The 23114-nt window shown below is 33.3% G+C and overlaps 1 protein-coding gene across 3 annotated transcripts in view; it reads right to left on the reverse strand.

The window, feature by feature from the left end:
• The window catches only part of LOC110103661 (calcium-binding protein 39), a 55069-nt gene that overhangs the window by 27445 nt on the left and 4510 nt on the right, over positions 1-23114 (reverse strand). For all 3 annotated transcript variants that reach the window (XR_003700609.1, XM_020832460.2, XM_028694581.1), the window contains exons 2-8: positions 22245-22409; positions 22056-22174; positions 14659-14733; positions 12839-12932; positions 12672-12731; positions 12456-12521; positions 12274-12372 (exon numbers count right to left, since the gene is read on the reverse strand). Coding sequence is in view for 2 of the 3 variants with exons in the window: in XM_020832460.2 (XP_020688119.1) it covers positions 12274-12372; positions 12456-12521; positions 12672-12731; positions 12839-12932; positions 14659-14733; positions 22056-22174; positions 22245-22409 (678 nt within the window). In the remaining variant the exon portion in view is untranslated. The remainder of the gene's footprint in view (positions 1-12273; positions 12373-12455; positions 12522-12671; positions 12732-12838; positions 12933-14658; positions 14734-22055; positions 22175-22244; positions 22410-23114) is intronic.

Genomic DNA, 23114 nt, shown 5'->3' on the forward strand with positions numbered 1-23114 from the left:
TATATATATATATATATATATGTATATATATATATATATATATGTATATATATATATAGGAAAATTATTTTTGTTTGTGCTAAAAAGTAGATCTGTGGTTTATAATTTTTTTTAAACTAAGAAATGTAGACGTGGAAGTGTATTTATATGTTGAAAACTATAGATCTAGATGAAATACTACATACAAGAACAGTTTAAATGTTAGATCTTTTTTTTAAATATTGTGTGAGTATTGTAGAATAAAAGTTGACAATATTATTGTTTTTTTTTTTGTTGAATGTATTATGAATGATTGTATCCAATATTGATGATAATTCCGTAGAGTAATGTGCATTAATATAATAATGCAAAAAATATAACATTTATATCTTAATATGTTTAATGAATAAAATGTTAAATTCAACGAAGCTAAATTTTTTACATTCATATAGATTTGAAGAAATTATAAAAGTATGAACTCGCATAAACATGAAATTTATACTTTCAGAGGAGCAAATTAGCACATCGATTAATGCATTGATTTCTAACGTAATTCTATTTCATAATTTGACTTTATTTTAGGTTAATTAAATTAAATTTATCTAGATGATATGGCCTATCAAAGAAGGTGTTCCTTATTATTCTGATGTTCTGGTTCAATTTGCTTGGTTTTTGGTTTAGCTAACCAATGGATTTCAGCAAGTTTTAATGATAGATCTATCGATTCTATAGGTTGCAATTTTTTCGATAAGTTTTAATTATAATTTTAAATATGGGATAGAAAGATATTGTATGCATTGGCCCTAGTTTGACTTAGCTAAAATCAGACATCTTATTTAAAGTGTTTCTTTGAACGCAAAAAATTAGTGGAGATGATGAAATACCTTTTTCTGTTTATTTTGTTATTATGATTGTGGTGTTAACTATGTTTCAATGTTAAACTATTAAAACAATTATTTTATTATGATTAACTCTAAATTTAAATTAGCATAACTTTTTATCCTATAATGGTTTAGAGAAAATCCTACAAATTTAAACTGCTCATCATTTTCTATTTTTAACTATTTATTAGGCACTAATCCGTTCACTGTAAAAAAATTTAATGTATATTTAATAGTTAAATTTTTTATATCATGAATGTTAGATGAGTATATGTTTATCTACGGTTATAATCAGTCAATTAAACTTGCATTCATTTCAGTTTACACTTTCATTATAAAAAGAAGGATGTTGAGACACTCTACTTCCCCGTTGTTATTGTATGGGGATCAACTAATGATTGATGATCACTTTGCCCCAACATATCTTGCTGCGCGAAATAGACCGGTGCAAATACCAATGAACACAAACTTAGAACAATTAAAATCATTAGTTGTTAGAGCCATAAAGTTAGATTCAACTAATGTTAGGGAAAATTAATTTGTCAGCTTTAGTTGGAGATGCGTTCATTGAATCATACATTAATGATGATGAGATCTATGAAGTTGTTATGCATCTTGCCTCCACTCAATTTTTTATTGTTTATATTGAGGTTTAAGAGATTGAAGAGGTTAGTGCTCCTCAATGCCATGAAGAGAATAATATAATATGTGATACAAAGAAGAACATAAATTTTTCTTTGGAGTTTAAACAACATATTAATTATCTAATTCAGAGATTTATGGGAGAATTCTTTACACATAAGTATAGCATATGAGATATAGTTATGTTTTTTTTTTTAATTTCTTATGTTATAAGTTGACTTACATATATTTGAAGTATGTTTTGGGCAGGTTAACAGAAACTCGTAGGGGTGTGGAAATCAAATTAAGCATTCACAGCTAGAATTTATAATTGTTGATGGTTATGTAACAATGAGCAACAGCACAATTGATGAGTCCAGTAATAATTTAGATGATACTGAATTGGAATATGGAGGGTTTGGGTTAGAATGTCAGTCTGTAGCATATAAACTCAGAAGGGATTATTATGCAAGGACTACAAACACTGTCGATAGAATGGTTAGCATGAACAAATTTGAGGGTATATGCATGAATGTTGAAGAGAAATAATGAGCTGAATTTTGATGATGCAACGGGGATAGCAAGGACAGCTCACATAGTTGAGATATCATATGAAACATTAGAAAGGATGTGTTATCCAAGAAAATAAGATCTACAATTTATGCTTATGGGGTGTTCTATAAAGAATAATGTTGAATTTTAAGTCGTTGCATCAACCCAGAAGATATATATAGTATGTTATGTGCATAATTACATCCATGCATTTGGTGATTGCATGATTGTGCTAGTCGACGCTTGGGTGGATTATGGAAGTTATTATCTGTTAGGCACGACATAAATGTTCAAACCTCATACTTCTTAGTAAACATAGGAAGTGTACATTTAGGTTCATCACGCTTTTCATACTCCTAATGATTTGAACACAGATTGACCTGAAACTAAGAGAAATTATCACTCGGGTAAAAGCAAAGTTTAATATAAAGGTGTCGCACATGAAAGCTTTGGAGGCAAGAAGAAAGTCAATAAAAGTCGTTATAGGTTGTTGGGAGGAGTCTTATTGAACGGTGAATTTGTTTATAGAGTTGTTGTTTCAATCATGTCTAGCATAGTCTACAGGATAAATTGCTCATATTCAAATTGATTTGAGCATATTTTTTGGGGCTTTTGAGCCATGCATATTAGGGTGGAGGTTCTGTTGGCTTGTCTTAAGTTTGGACGGCATTTTCTTGCTAGACACTTTCTTGCTAAAGAAGTATCGCAGTACACTACTAAATGCAGTTGATGTGAATAACGGTCTATTCACTCTTGCAATTGCTATTGTTGAATCTGAATGCCATGCAACGTGATCTTAATTCCTGGAATGCTTCCACATGTACAATTGAGGGAGAACTTGTGATTTATATCAGACAGACATGTAGGGTTGGTGCATGGTTGTAGAGATGTTTTTCAGAAGTTACTCATCACACCTATTTAAGAGACCTGAGAGAAAATTTTAAGAAAATCATTTGTGGGATAGGCATATCTGACATTGAGTTTGTGTCGGAAGAGGTATTTAGCCAAAAGTATAAATGATGTACATACATTTCATATGTACAAGATAGATATTTTTAACGTGAAGCAGAGGTCTACCAATAGTTAATTGAACCCAATGTTAGTAGATGTGATGAGGACATCGTCAGAGATTGCGACACGTGTACCATCAGGAGATGCCGGAGATCGACGGCCACGATCATGATCTTTATTTTCATCATTTTAAGTAGTAGTTTATTTGATTTTTATGTTTTTCCATTTTAACCCTTATGGGTATTTGGTCGTTATTGTAGCCCGAGAGGTATTTTAGTCTTTTACTTTTTTGTCGTTTTGAGGCCTATTTATATGGCCCTTTTCTTATGTAATAGTTTAGCTTTTGATGAAATGAAAATTTACCATTATGTGTTCTCTTTGTGAGTTCAAGAAGATCTCTTGGTGAGTTCTTCACCCTCCTCGATCTCTTAGTGAGTTCGCCGGAGAAGACTAGATCTCTTTGTGAGTTCTAGTTCGTGCTAACTAATCTTGTGGAAATTCAACGAGAAGACATTCAAGGTTAGTAAATTTGGAATCAGTCAATCCCTCAATTTCCCTCTTTTTCTCCCCTTGCAATTGCCTCCGCTCAGCCCTAAGCCACCCAAGCCGTCGAGCACCTGACTGCCTACCGTCGGCCCGTCCAGCCTCCAGTCCTTGGGCAGCCGGCCTGGTAATCTTCCCGTGCAACCACCCCTCCCCTTACTGCTCCCAACCCCACGGCTAAACAGCCAGCCGTGAGCCTCCAGCCCCCCGTCTCCCTGCAGTTCTCTGGCAGCCGGTCAATCCAAGCTTTTCCCAAGCCGTGAACTCCAATTCCTGTGATTTAATTACCTGCCTAATCAAGCATTCATCCTAAGGCAATGTAATTAATGACACTTAGAGCTATTTTGAAATTTGAAATTCTTTTCCCTCTCATTTTAAACCAAATTGGGAAGTTACTTAAGTCCCAATTAAATCTGAAATTATTATTTCAGAATTTGATTAGGATTTAATTACTTAACCAGGGGCCCCACCTATTGAAAATTAATTTTCCCTTCTCTCTCTCTTGGCCGGCCACTCCTCTCTCTTCCCCCTATTAATTTTCTTAATTGATCCATGAATTCCTTCCCTCCTAATCTTAATTTCAAATTCAAAAAAATCTGAAATTAAAATTAAGAGTTCTCCTATTTCGGAAATCTGAATTAAAATTCAGATTTTAAGTTCTCTTCCCCCATAGCTCCACCCTCCCACTACCCCTCTCCAACCCGTGGCTCTCCTCCCTCTTTTGCTCACTGTTCTCTCTCTCTCCCCCTCTTTGGCTTCATCTCTAACGACCACCATGCATGGCGGACCTCAGTTTGAATGGGGACTTGTGTTCGACGCTCACGGCAACCTCGACATCCAACGATCGCCGTTCTTCGACGCGGGATTTGATTCCGACGACGATATTGTTGGAGCCTACTTGGATCTGATCCTACCGAGTCTCATAATTGTCATCGACAAGCAACATCCCGACTCCGAGTGGATCATTGACAGCCGCCCACCCGCTCCTCCAAATCCGGCTTCTTTCCCGGCGACAAGTCCTCTCAAGATCACTTGTATATTAGTGGCATCGCTAAGTCTACTTTCGATTCTCTTCCGCTAACCACCACTTTCAAAACGAGTGACGGATCTCAAGGTGAATGATCTAAACTTTAAACGTGTGGCTTTAGTAGTAGCTATTTGAATTATCTAGTTTATTTTGGGATATCTTTTGCAAGACTCTTGTAATTCTTAAATGTAATCACTGTCGTTAACATAATCTATCACGAATTTTCTTGAATCCTACTTGAGTAAGCTAGATTTTATCGTTAACATTGCAAAGTTAAACTCTCTTTAATCTCTAACGTACAAGTCATGTTTCACCGCATATGGTTTCACATCAAGATGGATGTTGAGCCACATGGGGGTTTTAAGTATGATTTACGCATCAGAATCATTCACAGATTTGCTAAGGCATGCAAGTGGTTTATAATTACAAGCCTTTATAACTTCCATATATTACTACACCATTAAACTATTTATGAAATGCTCGACATATGAAAGTGTGCAAGATAATACTACTGGTGACACATTTTCCCAAAAAGTTCACACTGCTTTGAACAGGATAGAACAGGAGGCTAGACGTATCCATAACCGACGCATCATTTACAGTGAGTTTCAAAGTTTTTAACATGTCAAGTAAGTCATTTAAAATTACATTTGGCCAAAATGGAACATGCTCATGCACATGTAGTAAACCATAGCTTCACCATATGCCTTCATGCCATGAGCTGTTAGTAGTATTTCGGCGCAGTTAGTTCAACTTCATATCAAAGTACTACACTAAGGAATGTTACACACATTGTTTAAAATATTGCAATATGAGGCTCACCTTGAGGTCCGCCTAAGCAGAATTCCAGTGAAAATGCCTCGAAACTTACGCCTCGAGCTTTTTTTATGAGGCTTGTGCCTCAGCTTGGCGAAGGCCTGCCTCGTATCACTGGCATGAGTTGTACGCCTCACTCTAAATATTTTTTCTTAAAACTTATCTAAATCCTAAACCAAGGTTTAAAATTGCGTAATTGAGTATTGAGGTGTTTTTTGTTCATGAGGCGAGACATAAGCCTCAAGGCGTTTTGAGGCTTAAGCCTCAAAATCTAAAAATTGCGTAAAGTAAAAAATAAAAGTTAAAAATAATTTTTTATATAATACCCCAATAATATGTTAAAGGATGGTATATTAACTATTTATTGAACTATGAAGTAACAAATTTATATACATATGAAACAAAAAATTACACAAAATGCAAAGTGATAAGTAATAAATTATATGAAATAGAATTGAAATCCAAATATCACATAAGAAAAACAACATATAATATATGAATTGCATAAACGTATCATATAGCATCAAGTTTAACACTAAATTTTTTCTTTCTTAGTTTCCTACTCATCTACATTTAATTACTAATAAAGTTAAAATAATTGACAAAAAATTAGAAATCATCTATACTATCATTACTAAGGGGATTTTTATTTGAGTCGACGTAACAAATTGGCCTCTCCTTTGCCTCATCCTATAGGGTCTAATACCTACCAATCTATTTCTTTATTTATTTCAACCATCTTCCTCTTTCATAAATGTTTTTCATCAAAATAAAATAAGAGTAATACTTAATTTTTTTATAGGAGTGGTGGCGGTATGCGGATTTGAAGTGATCCCCGACGGCGGCTATGACGATGGTGGCTACGGCGAAGGCGGTGAGCTGGAGGTCGAGATAGTTGAGAGGAAGTTAATGCGGCTTTGGAGCGCAAGAGGACATGATTTTTTGGGGCTTTTGTATAGGATTTAGCTAATTTTTAAATAAAAATCATGCCAGCAAGGCGAGGTGCGCCTCAAGGCGGGCCTCAGCCAAGATGAAGCATGAGCCTCATAAAAAAAGCTCGAGGCATAAGCCTCAAAACGTTTTTCATTGAAATTGCGCTAAGGCGGGCCTCAATGCAAGCCTCATATTGCTCCAATTTAAATAATGTCCTAAACTAAATCCCCAAACAAATCACACCTTTGTGCACCCCCAAGTAATAGCAACTTTCTCTCGATTTCCTCGAGCTTCGGTTCGTCACCTTTGCTGCAGCCACCACCATCATTAGCCACCACCTATGATCACTTAAAAGCTATACACCACCACCAACAACAACATCAAGCCTTTATCCCACTACGTGGGGTCGGCTACATGAATCCTTTTTCTCCATTGTGTCATATTAAAAGTCAAATTCTCGTTTAAATCTAATAAAGAAAGGTCATTCCTAATATTTTCTAACCAAGTCTTTTTAGGTCTACCCCTACCTTTCTTAACATAAGTCAAATCTAATACCTCTACTCTCCTAACCGGGTCATCGCAAGGCCGTCGTTTTATGTGACCAAACCATCTAAGGCGACTTTCTCTAATCTTATCTTCTACTGGTGCTACTCCAACCTTTTCACGTATATGCTCATTTCGTATCCTATCTCTAAGGGTAAAGCCACCCATCCACCTGAGCATCCTCATCTCTGCCACACTTAACTTAGTATTATGCTTCTCTTTTAAAGGCCAACATTCGGCACCATAAAGCATTGCAGGCCTCACTACCATCTTATAGAATTTTCCCTTAAGTTTGAGGGGTACATTTCTATCACATAACAAGCCCGATGCATTCCTCCACTTCAACCATCCAACTTGAATTCTGCTGATAATATCCCCATCTATTTCACCATCACTCTGAACAATAGATCCAAGATATCTAAAACGTGTACTCTTATTAATGACTTGATCGCCCAAAGTCACAATCCCCTCACTAGGTCTATTACTACTAAAATTACACTCCATATATTCCGTTTTAGAACTACTCAAGCGAAAACCTTTAGACTCTAAGGTTGACCTCCATAATTCAAGTTTACCTTCAACTCCCTCTCTAGTCTTATCAACAAGAAGAATATCATCAGCAAAAAGCATACACCAAGGTACATCCTCTTGCAAATGTCTAGTGAGAACATCCATGAGTAAAGTAAAAAGATATGGGCTTAAGGCTGATCCTTGATGTAACCCAACCGAATATACACCACCACCACCTCATCTAAAAATTTTAGAGTATTACTCTCATCTTTATATTAATGACAAACATCTAAATGGTGAGAAGTAGGGTGAGCATGATCCTTTTAAAGGACTTTTCCCACTTCCTCCCACTCAATTATAGAAGGAGATCTGATAGACCGAGAACTAGGAGATACAAAAACACTATAGATGAAGACTCTTCAAGGTCTAAGTGCATTTGTAGTGTTTTTAAAAATCGATGGCATAATCGCGCCACCTGTCCTAATAGAGCTTAGATTAATTTTTAAGTGTTGTTGAAAGGCAGAAATTGTGTAACAAAATGGTTGAATGTTATTTTCAAAATCATTTGGAATTTCTTTTTTAAATCATCCCTTTAATAGTATTCTTACATTGTTGCACTAGATTGTGTGAGTTTAATTTCATTTTTGTTGGCATATGTGTTTATTTTGTATTCATTGCATATGATATGTGGATGATGATCATGTTAAATGCATTGTTTGTTACTTTATTGCAGTTGATCATGTTACCGTGATACGTCCCAAGCAACAAAGTGTCATTCAAACTTAATATTGGCTGACAAAACCTCCACTACAATATGCAAGGCCCAAAGGCCCAGAAAATCCACTCAAATCTCTGCAAATCTAAGCAAAGTATCCTATAAATTGTGTTGGGCATGGTTGAGACAACCACCATAAATAAATTCACCATTCGATAAGACTCCTCCGGCCTACAAAAAATAACTTTTATTGACTTTCATCTTTCATCTCAAGCTTCATGTACGACACCTTTATATTAAACTTTGTCTCAATCTAAGTGATAATTTCTCTTAGTTTAAGGTCAACCTTTCTTCAAATCACTAGAAGTATGAAATGCATGATAAATCTATAAGTATATTGTCTATATCCACTTAGAAGTATGGGGTTTGAAAATGTTTGTGCATGCCTGACAGATGATACCTTTCATGATCCACCCAATGTCGACTATCACAAGCGTGCAATTGCTAAAAACATTGATGTAAATTGTGTATATTTATCCATATAACATACTGTATATATCTTCTAGGTTGATGCAATAACATGAAACTCAACATTCTTCTTTATTGACCACCACATAAGAACAGATCATAGATCACTTTTTTTTGGATAACACATTCCACCTAATATTTCATAAGGAATCTTAACTGCAAGAGTTGTCATTGATATCTCCATGGTATCTTCAAAATTCAACTCATTATCCACTATTCAGCATTCATGCACATACCCATTAATTTGTTCATGTTAATCATTCTATCGACAGTGCTTATAATCCTCGCATAATAATCCTTTATGAGTTCATGTACTACAAGCTGACCTTCTAACCCAAACTTGTCATATTATAATTCAGCATCATTTGAATTATCACTGGACCCATCACTTGTGACACTGCTCATTGTTACATAACTTTCAACAATTATAGGTTAAGGTTCTAAATGCTCAGTTTGATTTTCCACATGCCTATGAATTGCAGTTAACCTGCCACACACATTATTTAAATTTATATATGTACGTGCACCGATAACATAAGAAATAAAAAAAATTTAACTATGTCTCACATGTTGCACTTACTATATAAATGATCCTCCCATAGATTTATGAACCAAATAATTAATCTGTTGTTCAACCCCAAAGCAAGCTATGTTCTTCTCCATATTACATGTGATATTATTCTCATTTATTTGAGGAGCACTAATCTCTTCAACCTCAACATATATAATTAGAAATTGAGTAGAAGAATGATGCATAACAACTTCACAGACATCATTATCAATGTATGATGCAATGAACGCATCTCTAACGGGAAGCCGACAAACCAATTTAACCTGAACTTTAGTTGAATCTAACTTTAGAGCTCTAACAACTAATATTTTTAATTGATCCAAGTTTATAGGTATCTATAGTGGTCTGTTCGCCCACCAAGATATGTTGGGGCAAAGTGCATATCAATAGTTAATTGACCCTCATACAATAACAATAGTAGGGATGTCAAAACTTGACCCGACACGAAACCCTACCCTAACCTGACCTGAAAAATTCTAGTTCGAATCAACTCGTTTTCAATACGTGTCAGGTTCAAGTTCGAGATTTTGACCCGTTTATAAAATTGGGTCAGGTCCGGGTTCAACTAGAAACCCAAAATCAACCCGAAATGACTCGTTTGCACTCAGGCACTCTCTACACCTGGACTCTGCCCTCTGCAGCATGAACCCGTGCTCAAACTCTGCCCTAGATCTTGCATCCCGCAAGTCCTCCTACGGTCCGGACTTTGCATCAGTTCGCTACGCCAGGCCACCAGCGAACCCGTTCGCTATGCTGGGCCACCAGCAAGCCCTCCCTCCATCCAGACTCCGCACCGCAATGCCCGCACGTAGGCCGCACTGCTATTTACATCTTCGCACACAACACCACTACGCAGCATGCGACTCTGAGCCAGTGAGCCCTCCCACCGTCCAGTCTCCAGACTCCGCTCTCCACCTCTCTACACGCAACACCAGCGAGGTGGACAAGGACCCGCACTCGTATTCGGACTCTGTACTGGTGCACCCAGACTCGCGCTCGCACCAGGACTTCATTGACCGTATGTCAGGTTCGCGGGTTGGATCAGGTCAACCCAGTAACTCGGCGGATTAAGTCAGGGTTTGAGTTTTTGAACCATTTTCAAAATTGGGTCGGGTTCAGGTCAACCAGTTTGAACCCGGGTCAATTCCAAGTTTGACCCGAATCCAACCCGAAAACCCATTTTAACAGCCCTAAACTATAGGGAAGTAAAGCATCTCAAATACTTATTGTAATGAAAGTGTAAAGTTAAATGAATGCAAGTTCAATTGACTGAGACTATAACTATGGATAAGCATATACTCATCTAAAATTCATAATATAAAAAACTTAACTATTGAATATATATTATTTTTTTATTACGGTAAATTAATTAGTGTCTGATAATTAGTTAAAAATAAAAATTGAGGAGCAATTTAAACTTATAAGATTTTCTTCAAACTATTATTGGATCAAAAATCAAGTCAATTTTACATTGGAGTTAATCATAATAAAATATTTTTTTAAACAGCTTAACATTAAAACATAATTAACATCACAATCATAATAACAAAATAAACATAAAAAGATATTTCATCATCTTCACTAATTTCTTGAATTCAAAAGAGTACTTTAAATAGGAGGTATGATTTTAGCCAAGTCAAAATAGAGTCAATGCATATATTATCTTTCTATCATATATTTAAAAATATAATTAAAACTTGCCAAAAATTTTCAACCTATATAATTGATAGATCTAGCATTAAAATTTGTTAAAACACATTGGCTAGCCAAACCAAAAAACCAAGCAAACAAAGCCAAGACATTAGAATAATAAAAAGGATCTCTAACTTTGATAGGTCACATCACCTCAGATAAATTTAATTTAATTAACTTAAAATAAAATTAACATTATAAAGCAATGTATCAATAGATGTGTTGACTTGCTCCACTAAATATATAAATTTCATGTTTATGCGAGTTCATACTTTTATAAATCCATCAAATCTATATGAATGTAAAAATTTAATATTTCATGTTTATTAAGTACATTAAGATATAAATGTTACACTTCTTTTCCAAAAATCATCATAAAAATAATAATTACATTAATGCACAATAATCTATAGAATCTGCCATCAGTATTGAATAAAATCATTTATAATACCTTCAACAACATCAACACTCAACAATCAACAACAGCAACATGAACCTTTAATCTACAAAACTGACACAAATTTTCCAAAACAAAAAAAAAAAAGATTTAACATTTAAACTATTATTGCACCTAATATTTCATCCAGGTCTACAATTTTTAACAAATTTATTTCCAGGTCTACATTTCTCAGCTTAAAAAAAAATCACAGATTTATATTTCTGCACACAAAAAAATTAATATACATATACATATATATGTGTACCTAATCAACCCGCGAAGCAAAGGAGAACGAACCAAAAACCGTTGGGCTTGAAAAAATCAGGCAAAGGGACTTCGGGCACCGTCGACTTTGGCAAAGAAATAAGGGAAGAAAATGGAGATGAATAACAGACGGGCGAGCACGGGAAAGGAAACCAAGATAAAATGTGCAAAACCATTCACCTATTAAAGTGGTGACTAGCTTCACAACGTAAGGGCAGTCGCCGATTCACATGGCGAATGTAACTGCTTCAATTTTTTTATATAATTAATTTCTTTTTAAAGAGTAAGTAGTTCAAAAATTTATCCAAAGATCAAACCAAAGGTACAGCAAGAGAAAAAATGAAGAAAGCAAGCCAAATAAAACTAACCACAGAGTAAAATAGGCATAATAAAAAGAAACTCAAATTCATAACCAACGCGCACATTTACTAAGAACATCCAAGTGGAGTCAAGCGATTTTCTTCTAAAGCGAGCAATGCACCATGCACTTTAACATCAATGACTATATCAAGTGGTAATAATGCTTATATCAAGCTGATTTCAATGTTGTATGAGAACATTTAATCAAATATTCAGAAATATTAAGCATATGAGATTAACTAAATAGAATATAGAGAACCAAAAAAAAAAAAACAATGGCAACAGTACCTTGAGCAATGCCATCAATGTCTTCAAGTAACGAACTTCTAAGATGTACCGTTTCATTGTTTGTGAATTTGGAGCTTCCAAAAGAAATTCCGAGAGAAGCTAAAATACATTTCACAAGTTAATTTCTATTCCAAGAGGCAATATCATGGGGGGTAATAAACTACATTTTATACTTTTCAAACCTTTAACGATTGTCTTTTGGTAACATAGTTTGAAGATGTCAAAAGTTTATCATAGAGCTCAAAGAACTGGAAAAATAACCCTTAATCAGATAATGAAAACAAAACATAGAACACACATATATATTTGCAATTGCCAAACAAAGAGCAACCATTTTTAAACTTGACAAAATAATCTGCAGAATCAAGGAAAGAAACAAAAATCATTTATTGGCCAACCTGCTCATAGTGGTCACTCAAGAATTGTGATACTTCTGTCTCATGTTTACTGAGCAAGTCCTGCTAATATTTTTTTTATAATCAGAATGCATCAACAAAGAAAATGTAGCTTGCAGGATCCCTTAATCAATAGATCTCAGTAAGATATCAATAAAGAAGGAACTGGCCTTGAATGTAGAAAGAGCATCAGAAGCAATATCAAAGTTTGGCAATTCCACATACTTGAAGAATAGTTCAAAGCTAGTTGACTCCAGAACATATCTGAAAGAGCACTACAAATCAAAATGCATCGGATAATCAAAATCAAAGCTTATTTTCCATAAGAAAGCATGTCAATCATCAAAACAACAATAAGACTTCCAGTAGAAAAGCTAGATCTATTTATTAATCTCACAAACGACTGTTATAAAGGTCGTAAAAGATTTCAAGCAAAATATGCATAACATGGCAATGAAAGTTTAGACATTTCTAATCATGTCCTTCTTGATAAAAGATTAGTGGCCAGTCATTGACAAAAAATAAAGGGACAAAGAATTATTTTGATTTTTTATAATCAAGAGACCATTTGATCATTTTCTCAATATGAATGACCTAAAATCATCGTGTCTAATATGAATGTAAAATTCATGAATTACTTTTGAAAAACTCTATAGAAGGAGGGGATACAACTAAAATACTAAATTTTGAAATGACTATCACCTATAATATAATGAAAAAAAAAAAACTATAGTAATTAATATGAGTCAAGGTGATCAGTTGTGAGGTCTAATTAAGAACATGCATCTAGCTACGCTTTGATATTGCCTGCAGCTGAGTTTGCATATATATATATATATATATAAACCTATTTGAAATTATTATAGAGTATAAACCTAAAAAACTCATAGATCATGTTGAGCTTCCTAAATACCAACTTAGTTAGTTTGCCCAATCATTTGCTACTACATGATTTGCACGAGAATATTTATATGTAATTAATTGTTAATTATGAAACAATTCTATTATTGATGTGAATAAGAGTTATGTGACATTCAAACTAAGTAATAAAAAAATAATACAGCTAAATCCTGATAAGATTTCTAAAAGAACCTCTAAAATATTAACTATAAGGCAGGACCATATGTAATCATAAAGAGTATTAGGGCAATCACTTATAAATCCAAATTCAAAGAAGTTACAGTGTTAATTCAATCTTCAATGTATCCAATAAGAATTCATTTCATGAATCTGTCAATATCATGGATTTTTTTTCCCTTTTCATCTCCTCTTTGAAAATGCATATCCAACTCTACTAGTTAGGAGGACAGACATGAGGAAAGTGGGATAAAAACGAAGGAAACATGAACCATCAACAGATGGAGATAAGAAGAAGAGATGATAAGAGAAACTCCAACGGTTTGCATAACCCACAGCCACCCCCTCACATGAACTCATAAATAAAGTTAATTTAATCTCTTTCCTCATAACCACGAAGAACTAAAAAGAGCAATCTGGGCTTCTATGTTGAGCACTCACAAGAAGTTAAAAGTCATGACACTCTACGAAACTTTTGTGCCGGCAACGAGCAAGATCCATAAACATGAAAACAATTCTTATAAATGGGATATGACTAAAATTGATATCTTAACGTGAAGATACAACACATCAGTAAAGGATTTTTTCCTTTCCATATGAAACAGATCTAGACGTAAATGAATCAAAAAAATGAAGTGGTTTGTGTAAAAAATCATTGTTGTACCCATGCATCATGAAAACCAAAGTAGTTTATGAAAAAATTTATATGAAAAACCAAGTGTTAGTTCTTCAAAATGTTTATGAAACTGAAAGATGGAGTAAAGTGTAATCCTTAGGAAATGATCGTCACTTCAGGAAAACATTTACCATAATACGAAAACATTTAATTGTTACGTAAAAGTTATAATGTCGAGATCACCTGGATTAAGTGACAACATAAGAACTAGTAAAACAATGGATGCAAGAAGCTTACTTTGCAAGCGTTGGATATTTAATGCATTCCCTCAACATGCTGCCGCAATTCAGTGCAATTTCTTTGTTGTTATAACTGTTCAAACACATCGTTAAGTAAGCCAAGCTTCATAATGCAATGCACTTACTGTAATAAGTAGCAGAAACCAAAAGGAAATTGAAAATAGAACGAGGAGCACAGACTATCTACTTGATGGCCAGCATTTTATCATCAAATTTAAAGTACCAAATGAAATCGTATTTAACTCTGTAAATCTAGCGCTATGATTAAATCTTCAATACTTGATATTTCAATGGCGCCCAATAGAGTCAATCAGTACAAAAAATATATAGATTAAGCACCATGCAAAACCATCAAAAGCAAGCACAATTATCAGTGTCGAAGAGAAGCAGCAGATTATATATATATATATATATATCCACAGGTACAGTTCTATCTAATTATATATATATATATATATATCCACAGGTACAGTTCTATCTAATAAAATTTTCATAATATCCTTGAATGCTAGTTTGCTTTAAGTTTGTTTTATATATGCATGTTTAATTCACATACTGCTCTAAGACATCGTTTCAACTATGTTTCCAAAAATTTTAATATTTATATACTTATACAAAAGGATGCCAAAAGAACAGTAATATGATGATTCCTTGGAATTATTATTAGAACGAATTTAACCTGAGGTATTCATACGAAATTTTTGATTCAATGCTCAATTTAGAAAAAAAACTATTTTAATTGCGTTATATAAAATTCAATGCTCTATTTTATGAAGATTTTTTTATAGGCATCTTAGTTATGAAAATAGAAAGTTGATTCTTTGATTTCAACTCTTTAAGAAATTTACATGTGTCGATATAAACAAGTCTTCAAGAACCAGCTAGAATTTATTTTGCAAACTAATTTTGCCAGTCTTATAGACATGATGTATTACTTAATTTTTATTTTTTCATAATTTTAATAGCACTGGATTTCAAAATATAAAGGGATTTAAATAATTTTACATCTAAAACAAAACAATCTATGAAATTACAAATATACCCTTATTTCAATTTTTTTATATATAGCACTAAAGCTTATCCAAGGCACTTCAAAATGCCTCTTTTTGCTTTCAATTGGTATGAGAAGAAGATAACAAGAGAATGAGAGAACGAGAGAGAGTGAGCAAAGAAAGCCAATCTAAGAGATCTTAGGGTTATTTTTGCCATGCAGACCAATTGACAAAATTACCCGACTCGAGGTAAGCTTTCGTAACCCTACATCAATTTCTGATGATTTTATTTTTTCATCAAATTTCTTGTTTTTAATTTGGCCAAACTTTACAAAATGAAGTTATCTCTGTATAAATTTTGGTGTATTGTAGCCCTATTTATTCTGCATATATTAGTATAATTATATTGAGTTTTCACAAGGTACTTTAATTATGTGATATTTTGGAAATTTTAGCGAGCTTTTAAATGCCAAAATAGTATAATGAGAGTACATGATGTGATACAATCCATGCGAAAATGACTTGCTTAAGAAAGCTTGCACTTGTAAATTTTTAGAGAGCAATGTTAAGCAAAAACCTCTATTGATGTAAACGATAAGATAACATTAAGGTGATAAAATAGCTTAGGTCTAAGCACATGCGAGAGGTTGAGATCATTAATTAATCAAATAAGTCTTACTTTGCGTACATGAGTGGTTTCAACGAGAAATTCCAATGCTAACAATAAGATTAGTATTATGGATTACAATTTACCTAATTACCCTTCTCATTCAAATATTCCCTCCCAAAATTGAATTTACATCAAGTGGGCCCCCCTTGATGTTTCCGCCCCCTCCCTGGCTGCTTTCTTCCGCCGGCTGTAAGCCAAGACCGGTCCAGGGTGGACCGGTCCAGCCGGCCCAGGATGGGCCGGCGTAACAGAATACAAATGGGAGGGATGACCTGAGAAAGTATATCTATGAGAACTGTGATGTATTAAGAGTGTAAGGAAAAGTTGAGTGGTATTCTTCAAATGTTATCTATTTCTGTTGTTTTATTATAATGCAATAACTGTAAGAGGATATAATGCTTATACTTTGAATTAAGATGTATTTTATTAACATAAAAGTTTGTATTGATATCCTAAACTTGATAAAGCATCACTGATTGTGTATTCTGTTGTAGAATTTTCTTTACAACATGTTTTACTATTTACAATATGAAAATAAATTGGTTCGTATATTGCTTTTTGTTCATTACATTATAAATTATTGCAGATTTCATGATGCTCACACTTACTATACATGCATGTGTTGATTTCAAGGAAGGGAAATGAAAAGAGCAGGTTGATTAGATGTTGTAGGTTCCTGTTTATAGGTATGCCTTTAGCTTGACTATATGATAACATATTGTTTTCACTATGCACTAACATTTACATCTCTCTAATATGATTTTTTCTCTGCTCTTCTCAATTTAACCATACATCCATCTTATCATTTAGGGTTCTTCCACATCCCACTTGATTATTATTAATACCTTTTATTGCCTTAAACTCATAGGAAATCTAAATACAATTTGTAGAATTTTTTTATAAATCAATAACAACAACAACAATAATAATAATATCACGTAACTACTTATTAATTGATCAGTTAAACAGTAATCATTAATCAATGGATTAATTAAGTTCAATCCATATAACCATCTAATTTTTACCAAATTAAACAAACTTAATCTTTTTAAATTAAAAAATTATTTTTAATGATTTATTTAAGTTATAAACATCATTTTTTATATCAGAAAAAAGAGGTTTATATATATATTCTCATTGTTCACCTTGTCACAGTCGACTTTACTTTGTGCGTGCAGGTATAATAGCGCAATCATCTAAAACTCCTCAAATCATGTTGATGACATGTTTGACCAAATGAACAGAGCCTATGGTGTGGACGGGAAAACTCATAGGTGGATGCTCGTGATGCAATGGGCAGGCCTTATACACGCTTCTTTTAACGTGGAGGGAAAGTTAATATGTTGTTACAAATTCTCTCATGTAAGTACTCCTTGTGCGCCTTCCTTGGTGCAATGGGCTTTGAAATTTCAATCATGGTGTTATAGGATACCGACCATACACACATTTTCTAGTGTGGTGAGCAACTCCAGACTCCAAATAGCTTTACCCTAAGTGGGGCACATGCTAGGAGGCTGCTGGAACTTGGAGCTAATGAACTCTAAAAGACAACATACATGAAAACTCTAGACATAAACGTGGCTAAAGTCAAAAACCAAATAAGAATAAATGTGAACCCAGAATGAAAAGAATGCATAAAATTAAAAATTAAATGAACCTATAAGGATATATGAAACACTTGAAAGTTCACTAGCAATGCAAACAAAACCTCACTATCATACGCCCTGCTCCCTAAACTCACGAGAAACCATAAGAACGAACCAAGTGATAAACCCAAAAAAATGATGAAAATAAATTAGGCTACACCTCTTATTTATAGGAAAGAAATGGTTCCCTGTGGAATCAAAATTATTAAAATAATTATTTTTAAATCATAAAAAAAGGATGGTGCAGAAAATGTGCAGAGATTTCAACTCGTCCTAAATTTGCTCTCTACCCCACCACATCCTCAACATTTTCATGCAGGTAGGCAAAAGGCAATCACTAAAAATTAAAAAATGGAAAATTTGCAAGTATCCTAACAACAAAATATGCATGCAGATGCCAAACTTTAGATTCGATAATTTTCAGGATTTAGGCAAATTTTACAGACAATCTTCAATCCCAATACAATGTATCAAAATTCATACAAGTACTGTGAAGGCGCATAAAATGATAAGATCCAAGTATTTTTAAATCATATGCACCCACTGAGTAGACTTTTAAATTCTATTAAAATGTCCTGAGAAATGTGCAAATGCAAGTACATTGAGAACCATACAAGTACATGACCCATGAAAACTAAAAATTGCGCAAGAAAATCAAATATTTTGAAATCAAAATGCCCACAGATACTCCGATAAATGTGCCAAATACATATATGTAACATTTGATATTATTGTGCGAACTAAAAAAATATGAATTTTAAATTTCTCACCCCAAGAAGCACGTAGATATGTTAAAATTTCACAACTAATTTTAAATTTTAAATATCTTTTAAAAGTTCATAATACTCTTATGTGTTTCGACAAAACACGTCAAACTCCTAAATCCGAGATCTAAAAATACTGCATGGTTTAAAATAAGAAAAAATTTAATTTTATCCATTTCAAAAGAAATATAAGTTTCAAATTGTGCACTATAAATTATATCCTCACAAATGAACATACAATTATAAATCTCATAAAGATATTTGACTTTATGATCATATTAAGCCTTCAATGTCTTTTATGTATGAAATTCATTACAAAAATATAAACCCTTGAGTTAATCACTCATATTGTAGTGCACAAAGTTAATTCTTGAACTTGATCCTCGACTAACAAGCAAGCAAAGTTGATAAGGTTTAAATAATAAAATCATTTAAATAACCTGCTAATGATTGTATTGATTATAGATCTCCTTAGAGGTGACTAAATATTTCAAAATAGCTTCAAATCCCATAGCAAATTACTTCAAGCTTGAATCTCGACAACAATCAAAAATCTCCAATTTTAAAAAATATAAAATCATTTAAAGTGAAATCTACCTCTTACAATATAAAGCAAATATCAATCCATCCTTCATAATCATTTGTCGAGGGTAACAAGTTTAATAATAATTTCAACTCAAAAAGAGCTAATATTTTGTCGAGCGTATCACTACGATTCATTCTCAAATAATCTCTCACATGTAAGGAATGACATTTGTCCTCTAACCAGTAGTTCTGTCACTAAATGACATCACAGATAAATAGTTATGATTTATGATTGTTGACTGGGGTAATCTATCTAACAAGCGATTTCACCGCAAAATTGCATCATTAAATTATGCTCACGATCAGAGATCGAAAATTTCTCAATGACTAAAAACCTATGAAAAATGACTAATGTGATGCACTTAATAGGAACAAAGCCTTTTGTTAGTTGAAGCCTATGTTGCACCGATACACCTATTTATGAAGGCGTGCTGTATCCGATACACAGATACGCCTCCGATACTCCACCGATATGTGTCGGATACGCCGAAGCCGTATACAATTAAAACACTATTTAATTTCAAAAGGACACGCGTGTCCGTTGAAAAACAAAAAAAAATTAGAAAAAAAAAAAGATGTGTTGTATTTACTTCCGCGGTTGCGAGCAAGATTCTCTCATTTCCGAGATGGATTTGAGTTTCTTGATTATATGAAAATATTAAAAAATACTAATCTTTCACTTGATGAGCCTGAATTAGAAGCTATGATATTTATTGAAGATGATATAGAAGTTCAAAGACAAACCAATGAAGAAGATAATTATATCATTACTTCTATTGAATAGTTGAAACTTTATGTGCTAGATAATTTATGTTTATGCTTTTGTTGTTGTACTAGACATTTAATGCTTACTTATATTTTGATATTATAAGATACAAGGCTATAAATGATGTTGTTGTCATTTTTTTTTTTTGTAATTTCAAATATTATGCTTTGATTGTTTTCTTAATTTTTACGTATGATTTATAAATTATAATGTCGTGTCTGCGTCGTACTCGTATCCTGTATTTTTAAGAATTGACGTGTCCCGTATCCGTATCGTGTCGTATCCATGTCGCCGTATCCGTATCGATGCAACATAGGTTGAAGCCAACTTAAATATATCCTCTTAGATAAATATTCATCTCAGGTATATAAGTTCACTTAGATGAAGCAAACATAGCTGATAATAAGAATCTTTTGATTAGGTTGAGTTGAATACTTCCTCCGATTAATTAAACAAGAACTCATGACAACCCAGGATAATGGAACTATGAGATTTTGATCAAATTTATCATTATTCCCCCTACCATCCGCTTTAACTTCACACTAGTAAATTTTCAACTTCATACAAAATTTGCTACTAATATATCCCGAACATTTAGCTTCTAATGACTATTTTCTAATGATGAATGGATAATAGCAAAAAATATTAAAAGATTTAAAATTGAAAGTTGAGGAATGCATTTGATAATGAGAAGAATGAAAATATCAAAGTTAATATTAAAATGACTACTAAATTGATAATAACTTCTACTTCACAAGCAATTTAAAGAAAGTTGCAAAGTGGAGTTCAAACATTATATATATATATATATATATATATAGGCTATTATTAAGAATATGAAAGTAAAATTAAGGCCCCAATGGATTCTAATCTTAATGGTGTATTTAAGTTTTAAATAAATGTTTACTTTGAATCTCATTTCAATTTTTCATTTTACAATAAAATTTAATATTGAGATTTGTAGTTTATATCTTTATAATGATGAATCAAATAAATATATATGTTGATGTTTTATTTTATTTTTGTCATTTTTATGAATTATTTGTAAGTTCTTTTATTTTTTTTTTAGGCTTCCGCCTCGAGGTTTATGCCTCGCCTCACTAAGGCAAAATGACTCGATTCCCGATTTCTCCTTTTTAAACCTTGGTCGAGGGGCTAAATTGGGGCATTTTAAAAATTTGGGACTAAATTGGGAATTCACTAATAATTAGGGGACTATTTTAGAGTTTTACCCATATTTTAAATCATCCATGATGATGCAAATTTTGAGAAATTCATGTGATGTCATGGGAGTACCATGGCTTCTACAGATGTGAGTCAGCTGACCATGGCTGTAACTAGGGGTTAGAAAATGGCTAAGGAACAGCCATGTTATCATAGCAGTTGTAATAACTGCCATAATAATGAAAAAATGGTGGGACCTTCCAGATTTCAGCATCCAGTAACGTTTTTTAATTTGAAAATTAAAGTTAGCCATGGCAGTACTTTAACAACCCCTATGAGTTTCACTTTAGTAAACAAGTTCAGGTATGAATTAATAGCATCACAGGCCGCATTCCATGTACAAATAGAGCCTGAGGTTAATTTTAACATAGAAGTTTATTATCATGTGTAGCAAATGTCCTCAAAACAAGCTTCAACTTCTTCAGATTCAATTTCCAGCAAAGTAATTGAGCAAGGTAATACAAGGGTTTCATGGCCCTAATGTGCTTAACTAAAGAAAGCATTCTATGCTGAAACCTGTTCACAACCTACATATCAATATATGATCTTAGCAGGAGACGGAACTTGTAAAAGTGATTATTAAGCAGCTTAGACTAACTAGCAGAAGTTCAACATATTAAAGAGGAAAAAAATAAGACTGCAGAAATCTATCAAAGTTTTACCCAATGAATTGAGATCAAAATAGTACAGTAGATTTTCTATTGAAGACTAGAAATACAATACAAATAACTACTCAGTAATAACTCACCAAACAACAAGAAAATCCAGGAGATCTAAATGGTTTTCAATATATTCCACACAACAATAGGTAGAATCCACCTTTTGTCGTAGCAAAATGCCCCAACAATGTACTAAATCTTTTCTGGCCTGTCACATAAGTTCCAATCAGCTTGGTTTACTTTATAAGAATAAGATTAATCACAAACAATGAACTTACATCCCATCCCAATGATGGCAACTTTTGGACAAAAAGGGAAAGAACATCCTCTTTGCAAATTTCAAGGGCCATTTGAGAGATCTGTTCCTGACTTGGCTCAGCTTCCCCATCACCAGATAGCATTTGTCTCATGGAAATAATATTTTTCTCAACATCTTCAAGTGCCTGACGTGATGAATACAGATGCCAATAAAGACTATTTAATAAATAGTAAAGTTAAAAAAAAAAAGCAAACAAACAAAATTTCCAAACATCGCTTAGAAATACTACAACAACAACATTAAGCCTTTATCTCACTATGTGGGGTCGACTACATGAATCATTTTTCTCCATTATACCTTGTTAAAAGTTAAATTCTCATTTAAATCTGATAAATAAAGGGCATTTATAATATTTTATAACTAAGTCTTTTTAGATTTATCTCTACCTTTCTAAACATAAATCAAATCTAATACATCTACTTTCCTAACCGGGTCATTAGAAGGACGTTGTTTTATATGACCAAACCATCTAAGGCAACTCTCTCTAATCTTATCTTCCACTGGAGCTACTCCAACCTTTCCACGTATATCCTCATTTCATATATTGTCTCTAAGAGTAAAGCCACTCATCCACCTAATCATCCTTATCTCTACAACACTTAACTTAATATTATGCTTCTCTTTTAATGGCCAACATTTTGCACCATAAACCATTGTAGGTCTAACCACCATCTTATAAAATTTTCTCTTAAGTTTGAGGGATACTTTTCTATCACACAACAAGCCCGATGCATTCCTCCACTTTAACATTCCAACTTGAATTCTACTAATAACATCCCCATCTATTTCATCATCACTCTAAACAATAGACCCAAGATGTCTAAAACGT

Source organism: Dendrobium catenatum, unplaced genomic scaffold (assembly GCF_001605985.2).
Source record: "Dendrobium catenatum unplaced genomic scaffold, ASM160598v2 fragScaff_scaffold_506, whole genome shotgun sequence".
Classification (NCBI taxonomy): domain Eukaryota; kingdom Viridiplantae; phylum Streptophyta; class Magnoliopsida; order Asparagales; family Orchidaceae; genus Dendrobium; species Dendrobium catenatum.